This window comes from Gracilinanus agilis, chromosome 6 (genome assembly GCF_016433145.1).
Source record: "Gracilinanus agilis isolate LMUSP501 chromosome 6, AgileGrace, whole genome shotgun sequence".
NCBI classification, from domain to species: Eukaryota; Metazoa; Chordata; class Mammalia; order Didelphimorphia; family Didelphidae; genus Gracilinanus; species Gracilinanus agilis.
Window position 1 is genome coordinate 201,157,160 of NC_058135.1, and position 25,749 is coordinate 201,182,908.

The 25,749-nt window shown below is 34.4% G+C and overlaps 1 protein-coding gene across 6 annotated transcripts in view; it reads left to right on the forward strand.

Moving 5' to 3' along the window:
• Positions 1-25,749, forward strand: part of LCORL (ligand dependent nuclear receptor corepressor like) — a 152,011-nt gene that overhangs the window by 114,621 nt on the left and 11,641 nt on the right. For 2 of the 6 annotated variants that reach the window (XM_044680113.1, XM_044680112.1), the window contains exons 6-7: positions 149-242; positions 8,146-12,962. In XM_044680113.1, the coding sequence (XP_044536048.1) occupies positions 149-242; positions 8,146-12,962 (4,911 nt within the window). Of the gene's footprint in view, positions 1-148; positions 243-1,574; positions 3,070-8,145; positions 12,963-25,749 lie in introns of those variants that run through there. The other 4 variants (XM_044680116.1, XM_044680115.1, XM_044680114.1 and 1 more) reach the window with 3 other exon arrangements.

A 25,749-nucleotide genomic window follows, 5' to 3' on the forward strand; every position in this document is an offset into this window, starting at 1 on the left:
AATAAGTGATAGGTTAAAAAAAAAAAAGAGCAAGAAGTAGAAATAAGAGAGTTATATGTTGTTGAATAAGTGGAGTGACAAAATGTAAAATATAAAAATCTGCATTTTAAAATTGTTTATGAAACCTTTTATTTCTGATCAATTGTAGGGGATGGAGTATTAGATCTCTCTACAAAGAAAACCAGCACAAGATCTGAAGAGTCCTCAACATGTGATCCATCTTCTGAAAATTCTATGTCTGGGTAAGCCACATCTAGGAAATAATTATTAGTTGATTCAAAAATACATCTTCGAAGACAGAGTTTATATGATATATTGAATATACTTATGCACATTATACATTGTTTTTCTTCAGAATTTTGCCACTCATAAATGTCTATATCACACCTTTCATTTGTCTTTTTTCTTTCTTTCTTTTTTTTACTCTTTCTGTTAAAGAAAAGTTATCAGAACAATCACCAAACTTTAGTTCATGTTGCTAAAATGCAAGCTTAATCACAGAATGCAAACTAAGAAGCAGGACTGCAAAAGATAATTTCAGTTACTTCAAAAATTTATGCAGGAAACATTTTGAGCTGACCATTTAACTTCAATACTTAAATTTTTTAAATAACATGAACAAGTTTTAAAAGTACTGTATTTAATAATTCTTAATGAAAAAATAACTCATAGTACTGATTTTTATTCTTAGGTATATGATGGTGGCAAACTGCTTGGTTTATGTACTCAGCAGTGACCATAAAAACTTATTTTATGTGGTGAAAGCTACCATTAAATTAATTTAAATAAATAACCAGACTGAAATGCTGTTCTTTTAGATTTTATTATAGTTCGGGTATCTTCCCATCTTAGTAGCTATGGCAGGACCCTTTTGTCACCGATACATATTAGAGAACAATTTATTTCACCTAAGAATATCAAGCATTTCTGAGTCATAAGATTCATTAAACCTTTTGTATGAGTTTGAAATTTTACAATGCTACATATTAGTTAGCAGAAAAATAAATAGATATTAAAATATCTAAAACTGGGTTTTATCCAGGTATATGGTTATAGTTAAGTATCAAATTTTAAGTTTTTAGATATAGAAAACTTAGTCTTGTGGAAGTGTGGGATGTTTGTGTTTGGTAATGTTCCTATAAATTTCCTATAAAGGGGTTGACTCTTTTATTACTTGTTTAGCGGTAACGTCACGTTTCTACTAACAAAAACTCCTTTAGGATTTGGGTATTTTAATAATGGAACACTAATTGTATAAATTATATCAGTGTTGCTCTGCAAGCATCTATCAGAGGGAATAGCAACAACATGAGAATATTATGCATTACTGAGTTAGGACTTTAAGTTCTTGGAAGGTCTGCCCGTAGAGACCACCGTATGATTGACACATTGTCCTACCAGGACTATAGCATTTATGATAAGGAGTAACTACCACGTCTCAAAGACTTTAAAGTGTCAGAAGCAGTGATGTTACCTAAGCAAGGAGTATAATAAAGGAGTGGACCCTCCCCTTCCATAGCTGTGTGAGAGTCTCTCATGCATCAGTTTACCATCGTTTCATTCCATCCATCCAGGAGACTACACAGAGACAGAGAGGACTATGTGGAAAGAAGTGCTGAGTTTGCAGATGGTTTGCTCTCAAAAGCTTTGAAAGACATTCAGTCTGGAGCACTGGACATAAATAAAGCAGGCATACTTTATGGCATACCTCAAAAAACTTTACTTCTCCACTTAGAAGCCTTACCAGCAGGAAAGCCTGCATCTTTTAAAAACAAAACTCGAGATTTCAATGATAGTTACTCATATAAAGACAGTAAAGAAACTTGTGCAGTGCTGCAAAAAGTAGCCTTATGGGCACGAGCTCAAGCAGAGCGCACAGAAAAAAGTAAACTCAATCTACTTGAAACCTCAGAATTAAAATTCCCAACAGCTTCCAGTTACCTCCACCAGTTAACTCTACAGAGAATGGTCACTCAATTTAAAGAAAAAAATGAAAGCCTTCAATATGAAACTTCAAGCCCTACTGTACAGTTAAAAATTCCTCAGCTACGAGTAAGTTCTGTTTCAAAACCACAACCTGATGGTTCTGGTCTTCTGGATGTTATGTATCAAGTTTCCAAAACCTCTTCAGTCTTAGAAGGATCAGCTCTTCAAAAACTGAAAAATATACTCCCTAAACAGAACAAAATAGAATGTTCTGGGCCTGTAACTCACTCAAATGTTGACTCTTACTTTCTACATGGGGACCTCTCTCCTTTGTGTCTTAATTCTAAAAATGGAACAGTTGATGGAACCTCTGAAAACACAGAAGATGGATTGGATCGCAAAGATAATAAGCAGCCTAGGAAAAAACGTGGCCGCTATCGGCAGTATGATCATGAAATAATGGAAGAGGCCATTGCAATGGTAATGAGTGGAAAAATGAGTGTTTCCAAAGCACAAGGAATTTATGGGGTACCTCACAGCACTTTAGAATACAAGGTAAAGGAAAGATCTGGAACACTGAAGACTCCGCCGAAGAAGAAACTCCGATTACCGGACACTGGGTTATTTAATATGACAGATTCAGGGACTGGCAGCTGCAAAAATAGCAGCAAGCCTGTGTAGATTACTTGTTAGCAAAATGATGTATGTTTGTTTGTATATGTGTGAGTGTGCGTGTGTGTGTGCGTGTGCGCACTGGGATGTATGTGTATGTCTGTATACATGTGTGGGAATTACATATGCTCACTTTGACAGGAGACATGAAATTTTACAGTTCAAAAACCACATACATGCCTTTTTGAAAAAAAAAAAGTTTTATTCAGGGTTTTCACTGTGGACAGAATTATAGAGTTCCTCACTTAATTCTGATAGTTTCTATTTAATCCTTGTATAAATAGGTGAAAAAAATTCAGGTTTTCTTTAGTAGTCAATAGCATAAAACGTTGTGGAAAAACAGTAAATGTCATGTGAAGCATTATTTTTATTGGTGAAGGACCACCCCAGCCATTCAGTTAAACCATCTTATTATGGAAATAAATGATTAATGGTTTTTAAACATTTTACATTACAATATTTACAGTTATTGTAAGCACCTCAAGTAAATCAAAGGAAAATTTTTAAAAAGAAGATAAACTTCTATCCATACAAGGAAAATGGATGCATGCAGTATTAGTTTACTACAGTATATTCTGTGGAACACAAAATACATTAAAAGCATCCATTGATATAAAAGAAAATTTTAATGTATGTTTTAATAGGCAAAACAGAACATTTATAATTTACTGTTTTAGCAAGAAATTGGGGTTTACAAAATATATGCTTAAAAGAACTGACAAGAATAGTTAACCCCAAGAAGTTCTAGAATCCTTATAATATAAGATGGAATACAAAGAACATATAATAATTTAATTATTAAAATGACTTAATTTTCTTTTTTAGTTTGAAAAAATAAGCTAACTTGTAAGGTTAGAGAAGAAAGGTTGAATGCAACTTAGAGCATGTTTATAATGTGCAGAGAAAAAGTTTGAGAATGGTAATTTTTGGTTTAAACGTGCTGGTTAGTTGATGTTATGACTACTTTTAAATTTAATTTAAGGATTGTGTCACACTCCTGCTATTGAAACCTCACTGTAACTTTAAATGTATTTGCTGCTGTGACATTTCAAAACATTTTCAGTTTATCAAAATGAATAACAGATTTTCATTTTGGTGGGCGATACATTTTCATTTTGCTAATAACCAAATTTGCAGTTTGTTCAGGGTCTTGAATAGAATTACAAATATTAAACACTGAAGCTGTTTTGAACTTTCATTAATGTAAACCTCTAATTAATTGGGTAGTTAGAAGTTGGGTAGTACATTTTAACTTTTATTAGATACTAGAAGAGACCAGTTACCTTCATATAGCAGTTTAAAAAAAAATTATCCATGTCGAATTTAAAGGAATATGCAGTTTAGGTAGTGTTGTAAAAGCAAATCCCTACATGAAAAGGGTAGAGATTTTCTTATATAACTTCAGTCCTAAACTAGTGTCCTTCTTTGTTAAGATTCAGGTTTAGATGACTTTTCTAATACAGTTTTCCTAAGTCCAAAAGCAGGGCTTTTAAGTGACTTTAAAAAATATATCTACCAACTCAAATACTTGGGTTTTTTTACCCTTGTGTTTGTGAAAGTTAATGCTCATGTGTATGATAATGCTTGAGTATTCAGTCATTAACCTTAAAAACTGCTCATATATTTTAAAGTGACAAAATGAGAAAATAAATGGCACAATCAAGTTGTTAGTTATTCGGTCTCTTGGTCTATATTGAACCCTCTTCAACTATTGTTAACTATTGGATAGGTAATAGGATATGAATCCTCACATACTTTTTTAAAGGAAATGCTATACCTAATAGATTACAAAACAGCAGATGTCAGGGTCATCTTTCTTTTTAAAGAATTAAGCCATATTTTGTGAGGGCCAGAACGATGATCGATTATTTACTATATCCCCCCCCCCATTGCAAAAAAGTTGAAAGTAAAATAAAAGTTTCAATTTTGTGACCTCTTTATATAGAATTTTACTTGCAAAACTTTGGGGACTTGAATGCGTTGCCTAATATTTATATTGTACTGACCTTTTTTATTCCTCACACTATATTTACATTAAATAAATTGATTGAGAAGTTTATAGTAAAGGGAAGAGATGCAGTACACTTTTTATATCATTTAAAAGATGACCTGACCAAAAATTGACAGGATTCATAAAATCAGGGATCATTTTACTATTGACTTCACAGTGATCAGTAGTTTTATAGGTAATATTAGAGTTAATTTGCAGCATTTTAGTACTTGCATTATTTATTTTTGGTCAGAAATAGTATATTAAAATATTTTTTGATAGTCTATAGATAATGATCAACCCATAACCGTTTTAAAAGAAGCAAAATGTATTTGTTTCTAATTATTGGGCTAACCTCTGATTTTACAAACAAGGAAAGGCAGGGAAATTTATGGGTTCCCCTTCTCCCTAGTGTATTCCATTAAAATGTTCTTTATGTTATACTTTTGAACTACTTTATAATTCAGTTACCAGTCACTACTTATTAATTGACAATTTTCTGAAAAATCCAGTTTCAGCAGACTTTTAAATGAAGGTGAAAGCAACCCCTCTGTGCTTTCTACTTATTTGAATGTTTCTCAAGTATTTTATATTAAAAAAGAAAAAAACAAAAACAAAAAACAGTGCCTCTGTTTTTAGAACTACTGCTCAGTAAAGTTGTTTAAACCATTTCTGGTAGCTAATGACAATTTTATATTAAATTGTATACTAACTTTAGTGAGACTGATTTTTTTTAGTTGTTTACAGTACAAATACTTGTATTTGTTTTTTAATTGCAGTATTTCCATTGTCGCAGTAATTTAGTAAAACTCTGTGGCTGCCTTGATTTTGACAGATTTTGTTAATATAAACTGATTTTTAGGCAATTAGTTATATTTATGCATAAATCAATTGCACTATAATTCATGAATTATTTATTACAATATTTTCTAATGAATTCCATGTATCTGTCTTGTGTTGTAAATGTACTGTAATTCTGTTCCTTCTTTGTGTTATATACCTAAATCTGATTGTATGAATTTTAATTGTTCAGTTAACGTGTTTCTAGGTTGTAATTTGTAGTAAAGCACTTCAATGCTTTTGCACATAAATTTACAACACTGGTGTGTGATTGATTTGCTCATTCAGTAAAAAAGAAGAGAAAAATGACTACATTGTTGTATTTGACTCACTTCTAGGGAAACAATTACTCTAAAGCTAAATAAAAATAAGTAAGAACTTGTAGTATACAGAATAAATAGTAACAGGTTAAATAAAAGTTTATTAAATATTTTATTCACTAAGTCAAAAAGAGTATTCTAGTAAAAATTCCATTATCAAAAGAAACTCCCCCCAAAATACTAATATAGAAGGTGTTTGTATGGGAAAATATTTGGTAGTTTTTTATATCATCTAAGAATAATTTCTCTCCTTTGAGTTTTCATGTTTCTCATACTAGTTTCTTCTTGGAGATTCCAATATCAAAGAAACTGTAAAAAGAAGATACTGTAGATAAATTATCAATTTGTATGATTCCATGTATTTTAAGAAAGTGCATTTTAAAGAGAAGTCTAAATAAGAAAGCATCCCATTTTTAACTGTGTAGTCTGCCTTTGAAAAGCTGAAAAAGGGTTTGTTATATGAACATCTTTAAATACTTTTATACTCCTTTAAATAAAAAAAACTTTATTTTTATCTGCTACTTGAATTTTAATAGCAGATTTCTAACTATTTCAAAAACTAGTTCTCCTAAAGACATTAAATAAATTCATTGAAGTCTAATAGAACACATTTTCATGGAAAACATTATAATCAGGTCTATATAATCATATATGTAATCAGTTCACTATATTTTCTTATATTTAGTAAATTATAATTCTCACATATACATACACAACTCATATATTTATATAAACAATATTAAACTGTATGAAATAAGATATTTCTACATTTCCATTTTTGCTAATTTGTGATTTTTAAAGCCACTTATCTTAAAGCATATAAAAAACTATTGGAATCCACATGTCCAGAATTAATATTTTAAATTTCTGCTCTATTTTATCCTATATTTATGTATATAGTTGTCTGGTAATAAAACTTGGGTGACAGTGCCACTATTACAAACTCCATAGATTGATGTTTAGCTTTAATTATTTTTAAACAGGTTAGGTTCCAAGTATCAAATTATTTCCCACAAGGAAGTTGACAGATTAGATGTATTTGCTTTTGAAGCAATTCTCTCTACTTGTATATTATTAGTTTGTCATAAATAGTAAATTCACACCAACATGAAAAGGAATTTAGTGAGTACTAAAAGTTCATTTATTTTTTTAAAAGATATTTCCTAATTTGTTGAAGCATCTTTGTTACCTTTATAACAAAAATTAAATGTATTTAGATGGAACCTTCTAATCTACATGTCTCTATTAGGCATACTGTGGGTATTTATAGCGGGGAACAATACATGTTTACATTTAATGTTATTTTAATAAACATGTGTAATTATACTTGAATATATTCACAATATCCCTCAATAGAAATATATACCTAAATATTAAACTTAAGGATATATTTTAATTTATCAGCATAGCTACATTTTAATTAGAAGTTCCATAAAATGGACTTTAAAAATAAAGAAAAAATAAGACATCTAGTATAAGTAAAAGACTAGTTTCATGTTCAGAGTTTGGTGATATGTTTAACATAAATACATACTTTTCTGAAACAGAATTCTTTTAATATATTTTGTTCTTCTTGCTACTGGTACTGGGTAAAAAATTATACACATAGACATCTCTATTAGTTGCTATACAACAGTGGATCTTATACTTAATTGAAGATAGATTTTCATTAGTTTCTACCATGAACATTTTTTCAGCATTTCTAATTAAATAATTATATAGGTAAGTAATATATTTAGTTATAAGTAACTTTCTTTCAATTCAAAAAGTTGTTTAATAAGAATATTTTAAATACCTTCAAAATTTTTATTAGGTAAGAATATCTTGATTTGACCATAGATAAGAAAATCTGAGTTCTATAAGATCCAAATTACATAAATATTTTCTTGCAAACTTCTATTTTCATTAACATTCTATTAATGTTACAGTTCTTTATTTTAAAGAAAGATAAGATTCTTCTTCTGTATATCTTTCCTTATTTGTACCAAAAGAATATGGCCCAATAATAGATGATTAAAATAATTTTTAAATGTCTACCTCACAAAATTTTCTAAAGTCATGATAAAGTTTTTACCATTAAGGGCTATAAAAGTATATGTTTGAGAAATTAAATATTTTTCAAATAATATTAATGTACCATTATTAATTTTTCTTTAAAATGGGATTTTTACATTGAATGATTTCTTGCCATATTACTTCATTATTATCAACTTTTATTTACACTGGTATATATTTCTAAAATAAGTAATAAGTTGTTATTGCAGATCTTATAGTATTGGGGTTTTGAAACCCCCAAAATTCAAAGATTTTTCATTCTTAACATTAAAATTATATAGCCCCATATACCTTTGGTACTTTTACTGTCATTTATTATTTTTGTTTGATTTTTATTTTTAGTTCAACTCTTGATGCAAAATCAGAGGAAGCTACTAAAATGGAAAAAGGAAAATCAACATTAAACAAAGTTTTGGAATCATTGTGCACATATCACCAGCAACAGATTTTGACTATGTTGAAATTTCTAATTCAAGAGCAAAATGCTTCTTCACTTTGCAGTTGCAATTCATCACATGCTCTATCTTCAGAATCTCAAAAATCCCTCATCGAAGATGATTTGCATGGTCTATTCTGTAGTTGTGGTGAATATAGGCTGACAGAAAGAGGGTGTTTACAAAATGAAAGACAAAGCCCTGGCTTACCACCCCTTTCAGTGTGTATTAAAGATTTTCATTGCTTATCTTGCCAAACTGTAGCTATTGAACACATTAAGACAGTAGTTAATAGAGAAATTGCCAACAATTACAATTCCCACAGGTGCTGTTCTAGGCTATTACAAAACTGTAACAATCACTCCACAAGATCAACCTTTTGTACTTCTCTTTCTTTACCTGAAGTATGTGATCTATCAATCAATGTTAAAGATACTAACAGATCTCGGAGCCCTTCACCACCACCATTATCTCCCATACAGACTGAAGGATTTGAAAAACTTAAAGATTCAATCTCAGGCTTTTCAGCTTTAGAAAACAACAAACTTGAAGCAACTATCAATCAGCCTCCATCTCTCATACCAGCAGAAGACAACAATAGCAATTGTGAACATGAAGGTAAAATACGCAAAGCAAACATATCTGATAACTCAGATGACTCTTTGCTCATAGCTGAAGAAAGCAGCCACTTTATAAATCATGAAAAAGGTGAAAGTACTACAATTTTTCAAGATTTAATGGATCGAATTAATGAAAAATTAAAATCAATTGAAACTACAGATATAACGAACCTTGTAAAAGTATCTAGTAGTGATAGTGATACTGAAAATGATAATCTAAGATTAGGTGATTTAATAACTTCTCTTTTGCATAATGCAAAGGCTAGTGATTATAGTTTTATGGAGTTATTGAGTCAACATGATAAAAAAGTAGAAAATAAAATTATACAGACAAGATTCCGAAAGCGTCAGGAAACCTTGTTTGCAATGCATAACTCGCCTGATTCACCTTTGTTTAGAAGGCAGTCTTTACAAATAAAGAGAGAAATTGCTAGCCTTGATCAAAATTTTGCAAGGAAAAAGTCATCCGCTGAAAAATTTTCAAAGAAATTGATACGCAATGATGAGAAAGTATCAATAGACAAAGAATCATACATTTTAGAAGACTCTGCTTTCCAAAATCCCCAAATCATTCCAAATTCACATCATGAAGAAGCATCTACATTTTTGCCAGTATATGAAATACAATCATTGCAACTACCTCTTAATACTTTGGAAACGAACTCTAGTTTTGACACAATTTCAGAAAGCTTTACAGCTACAACACCAGAGAAAACAAAACCACAGAAAGAATTTGTAGCCGAAAAGAAAATACAAAATCATCGAGAAAATCCTAGATTAGAAAACAATCATATTCCTCTGAAGGATGATATTACTGGACTTTTAAGCAGAACTAGGCGAAATATTGTGCCTCCTGGATGGTATTCTGTATATGTAACAAATAATTTTGTATTTAAAAAATCTCCCAAGGCCAAGAAGTCTACTGAAAAAGATATGGTGAAAGATCTTCAAGGTGATAGAGCAAATAGCATAGACATAAATGAAATTGCAAGGAATACAAATTTACAAGTTGTTGTGGAGCGTTTAGAAGATACTATAAACATAGCTAAAAATACATTAGATAATCAGCCATTATCAGAGGGATATAAAATAACTAAGAAATTAAAAGAAGATGTTCATTGTAAAGAACAAAATGCTTCTAGAAATTTGAACCTTTGTGCAAATGAAACATGTAAAGAACAGAGTTTCTTATCACATTCTAAAGTGCCATCCAGCAACAGTAATAAAAGCAGTTGTCTTGTGGCAGTAGAACATACAGATGTAATGAATCAAAGACTTGATAGCCTCAAAAAAAACCCCTTAGATTTGGGTAGTTTGACTTCACAGCCAAGGCCTGAAGTTGTAGAAAATTCTTTTTCCAGTTACTCTAGTCCTATTAAACTCATGTTTCTCTCAGAGGTTAATAGTAGTGAAGGAGTCAAATATACTTTAACTTCTGTCAGTACTTCTAATGCAAACCTCTGTTCTTTTGAAAAATGTACAACTAGCTCATCAGTAGGAAAAGAAGCTGAAAAAAGCAAGAGCATTCCAAGTGCATATTTTGGAGATTATAGTTGTAATACAGAAAGTGACACTTCACAAGGGGAACAAAAACAATCCAATTGTGTAAAGGAACCTATAGAACCCTGTTCAATAAATGTAACTGATATAAATAGTTGTAAGCAGCCGGAAGAATGTATAGATAAGTCCAACAGTGCTAGTGAGTCATCTTTAAAAAGGAAACCAGGTAGGCCTAAAAAAATAGGTCCTCAAGTTGTAAAACAAGTTAAGCGACCAATTGGAAGGCCTCCAAAACCTAAAGCTGATAAGCTGGAGAGCACTATAAGAAGAAGTGAGCACATCAACAGTTTTGGGAAGAAAAACACAGACTCTCTAATGTCAGGCTTAAATGAAGGTATTAGTAGAAAAAGTATCACAGTGACTGTTGTTTATGGAAGGTCAAGAAGAATTAAAAGACAGGTGTCAGAAGGTAGCTTAGGGAATGCTTTACCTTTAAATAATAGTAGTGCTGATTTTTTGCATGAATACAATGGACTGAAACATAAAGGAGCAGAGATGGGCTTGGATGAAAGAATGAGTACTGTACCAAGTTTAACTACTGGAAAAGAGATCTTTGCATCTGGCTATGAACACATCAGACCTATCAAGAACAAATCTGTATTACCTCATCCATACAGCAATATTATCCGGACAAGCCAGAAGCCTTTGACAGTAATTAGGAAACCTGGTAGACCTGCAAAAGTTAAAATCTCTGGCATATCTGTGACTATTAATAATAGAGTTTCGCCTCAGGAAAGAAAAGTATGGATAAGCAGCTGCTTGCCTCCTTTAGATCAAGACAGTATGTTAGAAAAAAGCTTAACAGAAGAGAAGCATGAATACCAGTGCAATAAAATGGATAAAGCAAAAAGTACTCAAGTGGATTTATTTGAGGAGAGATCAAAGAATATGGCTTCTCCAATACCTTTGAGACAGTCTGTTAGGGACAGAAAGCCATCACTTCATTTTTTACATTCCCTAGCATCTTCTAATTCCTTTGCTTACAGAAACAACTTGCTACGTAAGTCATATAAACTACATTTCCAAAAAACTAAAGATCAAAAAGAAAAACGCAAATACTCAAATCCGAAAACAGCTTCCAAAGATAATTCAGGAACTAGAAATTCAGGTAATGCAAAAAAGAATTCTGATGATGCTAAATTCACAACTATTAATGAAGTGTCATTGGATCCTATTTTTTCATCAAGCCCCTCTCTCAGGTGGTGGGCAACTACTACTTCAAATGCGTCCTTATTAGAGGAGCTAAATAATAGATTTGAGCAGATAACTAATGCTTGGGTGCAAGTCAGTGGAAATGAAACAGATAATTGTCTTCACGAAGCAAGAGGCCACTTAGAAGAAGATGGTAGTTTTAAAGTGCCGAGCCCTTTGGAAACCTGCCTTTTAGAACTTGAAGTCTCACCTGTAAAAATGCTTTTTCAGAAAAAGTGTGATATGAATGAGCTTTGTACCTGGTTTATGCAAACAACAGAAACACAATCCCTTTCACTAGTTAGAAAAGCAAATGCTCGAAATCCTTTGGAAGTAATTAATACTAGAGGAATCAAAGTTGGAAGCAAACAATCTGATCATAATACTAGCCTTTTCAGAAAGCACTTTAAAAAATTTGCACTATCCTCTCCTTCAAAATCAGCAGGGAAATTACAGATACTGCGTAAAATTGTTAGATCTCCAGTCTTAAATGTGAAAAGTAATTTCACATTAGCCAGATTGAGGAGAACTGAATTTAAGAGACTACAGCATGAAAGATGGAGACAAGTAAAAAAACTTCACAATCATGGAACCGTTGATTGGAAATCTAAAAGAAGAAACTTAAGATTTTTCTGCCAGAACCAGTTTTTAAGCAAGACTACAGGGGGAACAAATGCTGACATCACACTTCAAGGGAAGAGCACAGGAGAAAACCAGCAGTTGGTCTTAGCACCTGAAATCAGGGATGCTTTTTTGCAACAGAAGGTAGAATTGCCTGACTACAACACACATGCTAGCTTAGAAAGCATTTTAAAACTACATGCTAAAGAGAATGAAACAAATTACAGCCATAAAGATTTTGGGAAAGTGTCAAGACAAGGAAAAGTGTGTTCAGGTTCTTGGAGGTCAAAAACCTTTAAAGACTGTAGGATATTTTTGAGGAAAATCAATCATATTGAACAAAGAAATCCATTTCAGCTAAATACAATCATTTATTCTCCTGAATCTGTTGAGAGTGGAAGTAATCATCAGACTTATGTTGAAGAAGCAAAGCCCTGTAACTTAAGATCCCATTCTGCCAGGCAAAATTCTCTTAAAAGACAGTCTGAAGCAATAGAAAAATCTAAAGCAAATAATTCCTCACCTGACACATTTGCTAGCCAACTTGATGGCAATAAATTAGACAAGCATATTAAGTTTGATAAGAATGCTCCTGATAGTTCTGAAGTTCTTAGTAAATTGAACAAAAGAAAAAGACCCTCATGGAAGACCACTGAAATGTCAACAAAAAGACATAAACGACAATCTTGTAACAGTGGACAAATGGCAAACTATTATTCAAAATACCAACTAGGTAAGTTTTTCTCTCCCTGATTATAAAATTTCATTGTAGGCTCCATGAGCAAAGTATAATAGGTAGATAAAGAACGCCTTATTTGCAGGGTTTTTTTTTTTCCCAAAAAAAAATTGGAAAATTTAAGCTACACTTACTAAATGAGAGGTATCAGATTCCAAATAAGCCTTTCCCTGTGTCTTCAAATTTCTTCAAATGTCAATAAGAATTAAATAGAAGAGATAACCATGTTAACCTAGTAGGAGAGGAATGAATTAGATTAATTTAAGTTCCATCTTTTTCAGTAGATGATTTTTTCAATTACCTAGGCATTTCCACAGAAATTTACCTAATTAGCCGACTAAAGAAATTAACCCTTTTCATCATTAAGGTTTTAGATGTATTTCACTTGACACACATAGGTGGAGTACCAGTGCAATGGTGATAGCTACAAATGGTAAGGCATCACAATTATTTTGGGTGTGAATCTCATCTACATTGTCATTCCTTATTCCTGTATCCCTCATGAGAATTAGATTAGGCCCTGTTTTACTTAAGGATTAGCTTAGAGTCTTCTCACTTCCTTTATTGCTTCTACTCAAAAACAGAATCAAGCTGTTAAAAACCATATCAATTGTAAGAAAACTCGGTATTGGTGCCTTTCAGAGACTCTACTCTGAACCAGCAGGCTGCTTTTTGGCTGAAATTTGATTTCCTGTATTGGTCTGGGAAACCTTGCTTTGTTTACACAATGAAGCCAAGCAGTCCAAGACATTCTGGTGCAATACCTGCTGTCTCATTGACAAGAAAGGGTGTAATTTCGTATTTGGAAATGAATGAGTTAAATATGTGGCATAGTTAAACTATAAAATTTAAGACTGAGAACTTTAAAAACACTAATAAAACAGGCATAATAACTTATAATTAAGAAAACATGAAAGGTAATGTAAATAGTTTGGGGACTTTTAACATGATGAAACAGGACAGTTAACTCTTCAGAAACAAGCATTTTAAAATAGTAATTTTAACAACATGCTAATATTCAAATTAAATTGAAATATTTGAAAAATAATATTTCCATTATTGTAATAAAGAAATTGAACTTAAAATATGCTTTTGCTTTTTAGCATAGACAAGGACAGGATAACAATAACTTTTGGGAGAAAAATGTAAAAATACCCAGTAATTATGAACAAGTTAGTTTTTATAATTAACAAAGAAAATGGAAATCTATAAAGAAATTGAACAATTAATATATGAAGCTCAATTTTATTTCCCCCATCTTCCAATATATCATACTCATTTCATAAAGTCACAATTTCCAAAAGTAAAATATTCTGCATAAAGTTTTAATGTAATACTATGTTTAGTCCTTAAAATTTATCCTATGCTCTCAAAGAAAGAGCGTGGAATTTTTTGGACATGGCTACTTTCCCAGCAAATGTGAGATCATTGTAGAAAAAATAAGATGAAAAATGTTAATATTGCCTTTTTAATGAATCTAGAAAGAGCTTTTGCATTTTAGCCTTAAAAAAAACTGGGGGGGGGGGTGTTTTACTAGAATTGTTCCTTATGCTGTTTTCCAGTTTTTAAATAATATATAGTCATTTCTCTTTCCAGAACTTCCTGTTATGCGTAGACTTTTATTTACCTTTTGCTGATAACTTTCCTTCCTTTTTTTTTTTGAAGATTTTTAGTCGTGTTTTATTTTTTACATTAGTATCTGATTTTTAAGTGTTTTTTCAAATTTCGTTATTTTAGATTTTTTCCCATCCTTTTTTATTCTCTTTGAAATTATTTTTAATCTCATTGTTAGATTTGTTTTCATTGCTCTTGTCCATAGCATAGTAAGTGACCAATCTTGGGGGAAAGTATTTAACCCCACAACTTTGTCTGAAAAATTGGGGGTTTGTGTGTGATCAAGTAAGGAAACTCCTATTGATGAAATATTTGTTCAGGAACTTGAGTTTTTTGTTGTTTTTGAATTTTTATGAAATGTCTTGGTTTTGTAAAATTTGAGACATTGTTTAATACATTTTATTTCTTTTAATATGCTTTTTCATATTTGTATAGATCAAATGTTAAAAATATACATATAGGAAAGGAAATATAGTCATAGGACTCAGCAGATATTTTAGTGCCATCTTTGAGAGATGCAAAGAAATAGAAAGAAATAGAAAGAAATTACCCTTGAGAAATGTGTAGTCCTATTGAGAGAAAATATGTAATGAAAAGAAGGTAAGTAATCATGTAAGACATTGGTATATAATGAAGTACCAATTAAATGGCACAGACAGGATTTCAGAATTCAAAAGAATGAATAGATTTTTTAAATCCAACATTTATTTAGATGGTTACGATGCTTTCTGACAAAGTCTAGAGGTAAAACATGGTCTCTGCTTTAGTTTGTCAGCAATAATAGAATAAAAACTAAGAACAGGTAATTATAATATGTTACATGACAAATTGATTCAAAAGCAGCGAGAGAAAGTGCTCTCTGAAGGCCTGGTTAGGAAGTTCTTTATTGGTATGGGGGGGGTCGTGTTAAGGCAGTATTTGAAGTGGGTTTTAGATAATACACAGAGATGGGGAGCAAAGGCATTCCGGAGATTAGAAATAGCCGGAGTAAAGGATAGAAGGAAGGAAGGAGAGAAGCACAAGGGACAGTCAAGAAATCGAGAGATGCGGCATCCCGGGGAGATGCGGGGCGGCACAGAGTGCTGGGTCTGACGAGCACCTACTATGTGCCGAGCCCTGCTGCCTGGGTCCGGGCGTGTCCGTCCCTGAGGGCTCCTCACGGAAGCAGCGACAGCCAGAGTCCTCGGAGCTCCGGTCTGCTGGGCAGACTCCGGGCCCAGGGCAGAGGAGGACAAGGCGGGGCGGGGGATGAGGAGAGGAGGAAGAGGGACTAGCCTCCCTGGAGTTGAAGCCAGGCCGAGCTGCAGATCCGGGTGGACATCGAACAGTGGTAGAGGAGGGGAGAGAAAAGGCGGGAGCCCTGTCAAGCTCGGACAGTAGCCAAGGCCACAGTCGTAAGAAAAGCTTGTACCAAGGTGGCGGCAGAGAAAATGGTGCAATAGGTTACACGTGTAGTCAGTCCATCTTTTGCTAACTTCTCCTATCCAGAAATCAACCCAAGAATGCAGCGGGGGACAGGGGGCGGGTTTTACTGGGTTTAAGCCAGGGAATGGAGGGGGAGAAGGTAGAATCAATTAGACTGGCATTGAAGTGCCAGGGGGTATTCTACAGCTCTCTTTATTTGCAATGGCTCTCGATTACCCACGGAATCAAATGTAATCCTTGTCACCTGGCTCTGTAGCTGCTGTTTCTGTGCCTTGAATTCCCTTCTCATCCTTTGCTTCTTAGGATCCTTAGCTTAAACAGTACCTCCTTCAGGAGGCTACTTTGGAGTTACTTTGTGTATATATGTGTGCATTTACACACACCCACTCTGTTTCTCCAAATAGAAATGGAAGCTCCTTAAGGGCTGGCGCAGTTAAATTTTTGTCTTTGTCTCTGTAGTACTCAGAATGTAGGTGCTTAACAAATACTGTTCCAAGTGGACTTGGCCTAAAGAAGGATTTCATTTAGAGAAAGTCCTGTCATCCGGATTGTTAGCTGGGATGGCTTTGATGACTGAGAATCTACCACTTCCTTAAAATAATCTATTCCACTTTTTAGATAATTTAATGAGTAAGTATTTCTTAGAACAAGTCTAAATTTGCCCCTTTGCCACACTTATTCCCATTTCTCCTTGTTGGGACTTTTATGAGTATTACATCACACTCGAGTTAGAGCAAGTTTGTGGTCTACCCAAGCCCCATTATTTTTAAATGAACATAATTTTACCTCCCTGCCTTTACTTCTAAAGTTGATTTTTGAAGACCAATCTTATTATACTTGGCCTCCTAAGGTTCTAGCTTGATTCAGGGGAGAAAAGGGCAACTGGATTCTGTTATTGCATTCTCAAATAACAAAGTTAAGTCCCTTTAAACCTTGTCCAGATGAAGCATCTTGTTTCTTTATCAGAATTTCAGGGCAGCTGGGTGGCCTGGAGATGGGAAGATCTGGGCTCCAATTTGGCCTCAGACACTTCCTAGTTGTGTGACCCTAGCTGTGGGCAAGTCACTTAACCCCTTACCACTTTTCTACCTTAAAACTAATGCACCGGGGGGGGGGGGGGGGGGACAGCTGGGTAGCTCAGTGGATTGAGAGCCAGGCCTAGAGACGGGAGGTCCTAGGTTCAAATCCGGCCTCAGACACTTCCCAGCTGTATGACCCTGGGCAAGTCACTTGACCCCCCCATTGCCTACCCTTACCACTCTTCCACCTATAAGTCAATACACGGAAGTTAAGGGTTTAAAAAAAAACAACTAATGCACAGTTCTAAGACAGAAGGTAAATTTTTAAGGGGGGGGGGCCTTGAGAATTTCACCCCCAACCCTTGCCTTCCATCTTAGAATCAATACTGTATATTAGTTCCAAGGCAGAAGAGAAATATGAAGTAGAAAGTGGGGTTTAGTGACTTTCCCAGAGTCATATAGCTAGGAAGTGTCAGAGGTCAAATCTGAACCCAAGACCTCCTATTTCTAGGCCCTGTTCTAGTCACTAAGTCACCTATCTGCCCCCTTTTCCTGGTTATTCTGGAAATCAGAAGTTCTTAATTCATTTTTGTGTCATAGATCCCTAGAGCAATCTGGTAAAAATCTCAGACTCCTCAAAAAGATGTTTTTAAATGTATAAAATAAAATACATAAAACTGTAAAGGAAAATAATTATACTGAAATGTAGTTATCGAAATATTTTTTAAAACAAGTCCATGAATCCCAGATTCAGAACCCTAGTTCTAGACAGTGTGTCTTTTAATGCAGCCTTATCATTCTTTGCTTTAATACACACTGTTGACTCAGGGTAAACTTGTAATTCACTAAAACCCCTAAATCTTTTTCATATAAAATGCTGCCTAATCATGCTTTCTGCATCTTGTACTTTCAAATTGATGTGTGAAGTGCCTGGCTTCATATTTTTCATTTGGTCTTAGTCTATGGAGTTTGGAGATCTTTTTGGATCTTGGCTATCATATATATTATTTTTATCATTTGTGCCTGTTAGGTAAGATTGGCATTGATACTTTTCTTCCCAAGTTTTTGATAAAAATGCCTGAAAAAAAAAAAAGAGCAAAGGACTAGTTACAGATCCCTGGAAACTACTAGACACAATGATCCATTAATGACTACCTACTTTTGGAGTAAAACCACTCAATAGGTCTAAGTCTGCCTAACTCGTAATATTCTTCCTCTTGCTCATAAAGATAGCACACAAATTTTATTTCATGCTCAGCTAATTGTTTATATTAACATTTCCTCCCAGTCTGGTAAGCCAGTCAAAAGAAATGAAGTTAGTCTGATATCCTCTGTTCTTGATAAAGATATGCCAGCTCTTCATAATAACATTTTCCCTTTTCAAATATTCAAAAAAGATCTTATATCATTCTAGGAATTTGGCCAGGAATAATTCTTATTCTCTGTGGCTTTTCAAATATCACACAGTCGCTTAATAATCACATTTAGCAATTCTTTCAGTACCCTGGAAGGGAGTGCATTTGGGGCTGGGGACTTGAACTCATTGAGAGGAGCTACTCTCTACTTAGTTACCTTGGATTTCACTTCCTTGCTAACATTTTGGTTTTGTCCTTTTAAGCCCAAGGATCATTCTCCTTAACGGAGAAACCAAAAGCCAAAAAAAAAGAGTTTAATGGTTCTTTCTCATCTCAATTCTCATTATCTTAGTCAAGAAAAGATTGCAGCTTTTGGAGTCAATGTCAGTTCAAATCTTGCTTATCACTAGGAGACAAGTCACCTGACACCTGTAAGCCTCAGTTTCCTCATCTGTAAAGGAAGGTTTCTTCTCTCTATCATTGTCTCAAAGTCCTGGGTCTTTGGGGAGCTTTTTTTAAATTTTTAAAAATTTTTTATTTTTGGAATATAGCTACACAAAAACAAAAAAGCAAAAAACTCTGCCCTCGATTTAGAAATTAAATATAAGGCATTGTTTCACCCAAGTGCTCTTGACTTCTACATAGGGACCTCCCAAAATGAAAACTTCCTTCATCAACTCCATGCAACCAATCTACAGTATAATTACAATCCTAGGGAGTTGTCTAAGAAACTTAGAGGTGGTGATTTTCCTGTGACTGCGAAACTAGTAAATGGGAGATCCTGCTTCTGAACCCAGAGCACTGTCTAGTAGGCTATGTCATCTCTATGAGACATTATTACACCATATTCAAATACATATTTCATTTGCCCAGAATAAGGGAGGAACAAAGAACCTATTGTCCATTTCATTATGGATTTTTAAAATTCAGGTTAACAGACTTGAATTAAGTTTTCAAATGAATTCGTGGAGGTAGAGTATATAGAGTTCAATTCTTATAATAACTAACACATATAGTGCTTACTATGTGCTGGGCACTATGCGAAAGCCCTTTATAATTATCTCATTTGGTCCTCACAATTAACCTGGGAGATAGATGAGGAAGCTCAGAAAGATAGACAGAGGCTAAGAGACTTACCCTGGATCATCCAGCTAAAGAAGTGTCCAATTTTGAATTTGAACCCAGGTCTTGCTGACTCTCCGGGCCTACCATTCCATCTGCTTTGCCCCCTTCATGTCATATATATTTTTGATTTGGCCAAATTAAGGAACAATGTACGCTACTATTTCTCCCTTCATTTTCAGCCTCCCAAAATAACTAGGTGTGTGTAAGTTTAAACATATTTATGTATATGTGTTTCTTTTCACAATCTACATAGCAAGAAAAGTAATCAGTTTTTGTTTTCACCCCTAGAGGATATTTAAAAAAGAAAAATAACATTGCATTTCTTTAATTTAATTTAAACCATCTTTTTTTAGAGATTTTAAATCCCAACTCTTTAAATTATACTACTCAGCATACTCATTATTTGAAGTATATTTTGGTCCAGTTTTTTGTTTGTTTTTTAGATCAGTAACATTTCATGTTTTTTCTTGGTGTCCTAAGTTACTTTTTTTTTTCCCATTAGAGTAGATAAGTAATTTCTCTAGGAGATTACTATCCATGGAAACAAAAAGTCTTTTGTTCCACATAGTCCTTAGACTAGTGTTTTCAAACATTATGAGGTAAAGATTCTGGGTTATTATTGATATTCCCAAGTAAAGTGCAATATCAGTATGTATCTTTCTTTATCAAATAGTTGTATTCCTAATGAGTTGCACCTAAATCAGATTTATGCAATTCCAAATAAAATTTAAAATGCTTTACAAAAGATTACTGTTTTAAGGAAGATTAACTCTTTTTTTGTCATTCAAGTAATCCACTGATTTATAAGCCAATTCTAGTTTTTGTCTATTTGACTTTTAAAATGCAGAGTTACTTTGTATGGATATAGCTTTGGTAAGGACCAGTCCAGAAGTATAAATTACCATCTATAAAATATACTTAAATAGAAAAAATATAGACCTCATAATGAATTTAGGAAAACTTTATCAACATTCTAAAAGTATAATTATCACTTAAAGTGTAGCTATCTTTGGCCAACAAAAGTTCTTTTTGGAGAAGTTGTGATCATTTTAACACATGATCAATACACTCTGCAGACAACTTGATAATCCATGCTGTTGTATGTGAATTTCAGAAGTATTTTCAAGGTAAATTTTTATTGTTAGAATAAAAGTCAGTGGTTTAGCTTGATCCCTGTCAACAAGGCTTCATCTGAAACTCTAGAAAACTTTTTTTTTTTTTGCCTTGTGAGAATTTAGGAACTGGCCTACATAGGGATTGACCTATTGCCACTACCCCTACCCCATAGATTGCTATTGGAAGCCCCTGTGAGTGCTATTCTCCAGTTCTGCTTTTCTCCCTGGAGACTACAAATCATCCTTTTCTCAGGTAAGTAACTACAGGGTTACCCAGTTACCTTGGCCAACTTTTTTTTTTTTTTACAGTTCTTCCCCTTCAATATGGAACTCCAAATTTCCTAGTTCTCTTAGTGTCCAAATGCCTGACCGGGAGGTACAAGCTTACTTTATTTTATTTTGATTTAATACCTAAAGGCTACCAGTTCACTTTTCTAGATGCTAAAAATCTCCCTCCCCCACCTTTTTTTTTCTATAAGAGAACTTGGTTTTGTCTAGTCCCTGCTGGGAAATTGGAGTAAGGTGGAATGGCACGACATTGTTTTCCTCCTTTTCTTACTCTTTCCATTCTTCCTTGCTCCAAACCAAAACAATCTGAAAATTAGAAAAATGCATTTCTTGTACTATCTTAAATTTCATATTAATTTCTTCCTTTAAATTGACTTTGAAGGAAATCTGATTTAAATGTCAGTCACTAGGCAAATAATGCCCAGGGGCAGTGTTGTGAGTACAAACAAATACACCAGTGAACCTGGAATTAAAAGTACTGAAGTCTGTTAGTATTTCATACCTCCTATCTAGGAAGAAGAAAAAAAAAACCAGAACTCAGAAAAAAACAGTATTTATTGACCCAGTTCTAGTTTCTCCATTGATTTTTCCAGGTTAGCAGAATTAGCCTTTATAACTTCACTTAGCAAGAAGAAAGTAGATCAAGACAAACTGAAAACATTGGTATTGAAGTGCAAGTTTTTAGAATGCGGTATAGGAAATTTGAGCTTCTAAACCCCAACTCTCAAATGTCCTCCAAGTTCATCAGAATCCATACCATTTTTCTCTAGGTAGTCGGGCTCTAGAGAGGTATGATGAAAAGCTTTTGTTTTCCCCAGTAAGTTTTGAATCTTCACTATCAATATTTTTGAATATTTGCCATAAAAATTTTCATTTCAGCTCCCTTGACTCATTCCATTGACTCTCTACTCATTCTGATATAAAAGTATTCAGAACCTAAGCCTTGCCCAAGAAACATAAAGGCCTTTTTTTGGAGAGCAATATTCTTTAAGGATACCAAGATCAAAGAAATAACAGACTTTTACTTTTATCACCTCTGTGGTTCTCAATCATTTAATGTCAAAAATGATTTGAGAGGGGGCAGCTGGGCAGCTCAGTGGATTGAGAGCCAGGCCTAGAGACGGGAGGTCCTAGGTTCAAATCCGGCCTCAGACACTTCCCAGCTGTGTGACCCTGGGCAAGTCACTTGACCCCCATTGCCTACCCTTACCACTCTTCCACCTATAAGTCAATACACAGAAGTTAAGGGTTTAAAATAAAAAAAAAATATATGAAAAAAAAAAAGATTCGAGATTGTGCCCCTCTAGGGTCAGCTTGGTGGTACAATGGTGCTAAGGCTGGAGTCAGGAAGGTCTGAGCTCAAAAACAGCTTGGTGGCCTTGACCAATCACTTCTGTTTACCTCAGTTTCCTCAAATGTAAAATGGGGATGATAATACTAGCACACACTACTATCAATGTTGTAATGAGGATGGAATGTATTGGTAAAGCACCTAACCAGTTCCTGGCACATTGTAGATATTTAACAAATGCTTTTCTCTTCTTTCTTTCCTCTGAAAATTATTAGTACTAATTTGGGCTAACAACCTTGACCCGAAGAATGGGTGCCTTTACGTCAGCCAGCTGAACCATATTGGAATTCAGAAGCTTTCGCTTTCTTTTTTGTAAACCATTTTTTGGCCTTTTGCCTGCCATTAGTGTCGTCACAGAATTTATGACAAAGTCTTGTCCTAACCCTACACAAACAATAAAATAATGAAAGACAAGTCTTAGGAGTAGAGCCCTGGAGCCTGTGACTTACTGAGAGCCTAAGTTTCAAGAAGCCCCCAAAATTTCTAACCAATCCTTTACCAGAGATGAATTGGTCAAAACCAGTAAATTTTAGTCAAGGTGTACAAACCAAGTGCAAGGGTAACTGAATGGCACAGCAGGTAGAGTGCTGAGCCTGGAGTTAAAAAGACTTCATCTTCCCGAGTTCAAATCTAGCCTCATACACTTACTAACCGTGTAACCCTGGGCAAGTCACTCCTACCTGTGTACCCTGGTTCTTCATCTGTAAAATGAGCTGAAGAAGGAAATGGCAACCCATCACAATACAACTAAATACAACTGAGAAGTGACTGAATGAAATGTACTTTCAGCCCCATAGTCCAGAACTTGATAGAACTGGCCAGCCAAAGAAATCCATTTACCCAGAATTCAGTCCACTACTTTGGGGATATCATCACCATCCAAGGAGAGAATATGAAGTTGTTGCCTTCACGTGCCCCATACCCAGTTAAACCCAACTACCATTTAGCTGAGTGTGTGTTAGCACCGATCTCCAAAACACTTTAGATGGCCAATACTCCCCACGTGGCCACTGATGACGGAGCTATTGATTCACATTTGGCTAGTGCTCTGAGGTTTTCCAAATGCTTTCTTCTCCGCAATCCTCTGAATATCCAATGCCACAATCCAGCTTACTGCCCTTCTTCCCAAATAGCTAACTGGCCTTGACTCCAAGTGTTTCTGTTAAGGACACCCCTGGTCTCTCCTAGCATTGAACCTTGAAACCTCAGCCATGCTCCTCCACCCCCTCCTGTCCCTTGCCCTGTTGCATGTCGTCAGTGGTTCCGTTCTGGCTGCTGTACTGCCCCCGCCATTCCCTTTCTCCTCCAACGCAGTGGTCTGACCAGTGTTCTTTCCCTTTGTTCTGCCTTCTGGTCCAGCTTCCATTGCTGTCGATTAATTGAACCCTCTCCATTTTCTGACTAAATCAGACTAAAAGATATTTTTTAGCATTCTATTTCTCTAACTTTTTAGCTGACTGAAAAGTCCCGAGTGATCTGAGGTGACATAATATGGAGGAAAGAGCCTACTTCTAGGGTTAGAGAACTTGGTTTCAAATTCTCCCTTTGATGCTAATCACAAGTCACTTATCCTCCCTCCTTCAGCTCCCATTTCCTTATCTGCATATTAAATGGGCAGCTAGGCCTCTGAGAGCTCCCCTTCCTCTAAATATATGTTTGCAATTTTCCATTATTCTCACCTGGGCTCTAGCCACACTGGATCATTTAATATTTCCTGAAGATGCTCTAATGTTCTGCATTCTTTTCTTTGCTCTGACTATTCCCTCTGCCTCCCTCCATCTCAGTTCTTGAAGCCATGCCATTTAAGACTTCAGATGCCCTTGACTTTATAGATCATTACAATCTTTTCCATTTCTGAATTCCCATATTTTGCACTGGTGACTATCCCATACTAACTTTCTTAAGATTGATTTGTGAACATAGATTCTGACCCACACCAGATTGTTTGTTCTTAAGCCTTGTTCATCTTACAATAATGCATACTACCACCTCTCTACCAGGTTGTTACAAAGCATGCCTACTGCCCAGGGAGGGAGGTAACCATATAGGGTGTTTTAATATTATGGATGTTATCAGTGCCACTTCACTGATGAAGAAAATAAGGTTTAGATCAACTGACTTGCCCAATCACATAACTAATTAGGGTGGGAGTCTGGAATATGAGATGAGGGCTCCTCCAAGTTCACTCTCCATCATATAATGAATCATAATATCTCATATTTAGAACTAGAAGGGAGCTTAATGGCCATTTTGGCCATCTCCCTTTTACAGATGAGAAAACTGAGACCCAAGGAGATTGCATAACTTGCCCAAAGTGATATAGATAACGAAATGGCAGGATTTGATCAAAGGTCTTCTGACCCCATTGTCAACACACTTTACTAATGCCACACTATTCAAAAACTATTTACTCAGTTTCACCCAACTAATAAGTAATGGATCTTAGATTTGAGTACTAGATTTTCTGACTCATGGTAAAATATTCTTTTCATCATAACAAGGTTTTTTAATCCTTTTTGTGTCATGGACCTCTTTAACTGTTTGATAAAACCAAGTTCATGGTTCAAATGGTCTGTGGATCCCAGGTTAAGAATTTTTGTATTATATACTCTTTATCTGTTGAATAAAGCAAGGTTGTGTTCAGCCTCTCAGGTCAAGCATACTTTCATACTCAAGCACTTGGCCTCAGAAGCTCCTCCATCACAACCCCTTGGAAATAAGGGACATGAGAATCAAAGCCTAATCAAGATCAGGGCCATCTCTAAAGCCCTTAGGGATATTTTTATGTCTAAAAGTCTAACTATCATTTGGTCTTCCTTCCAGTTTCATAAAACACTATTAGGAATTAGACTGCTACCAGGAATCCAAATCTAGCCCTATACTCTAACAGCTTTTCTCTGCTTAATTTTGCTCAATCCAGTTATAAATATTTAGTCCCTTCTGTATGCAAGGAATTGAGAATACAGAATTCTCAGGACTTTCAAAATTATTTTATCTTTATTTGTTGTTTAAATTGTTCTTATTCTCCTCACTTCATTCTGAATGACTTCATACAAGTATTCCCCAGGTTTCTCTGATTTAGTCCCTTTGATCATTTTTTAAATGGCCCAATACTGTTCTTTTATATTCATGTAGTTTAATTTGATCTGTCATTCTCAAATTGCTGAGTATCCCTTTAGTGTCCAGTTCTTCACCACTACCAAAGTAGTTACTTAAAGTATTTTTGTTTCTATGAGTCCTTTCTCTTTTTTTGATCTCTATATGCTTATAGTTCTACTAGTAATGTTACTGGATCAATTCATTTGCAGTTTAATGAACACAGCCCTCCAACTCTATCATTTCCCTTTTCTCCCCACAATTTTGCTAATCTCTAATCTTACTCATAACAGATACAAGAAAGGATTTAAGCATTGCTTTAAAGATCTATTAAGTATTACAAGTAGTGAGAACAGTATGACCCCCTTGTAATGATGTCATCCTCTACAAGACCAC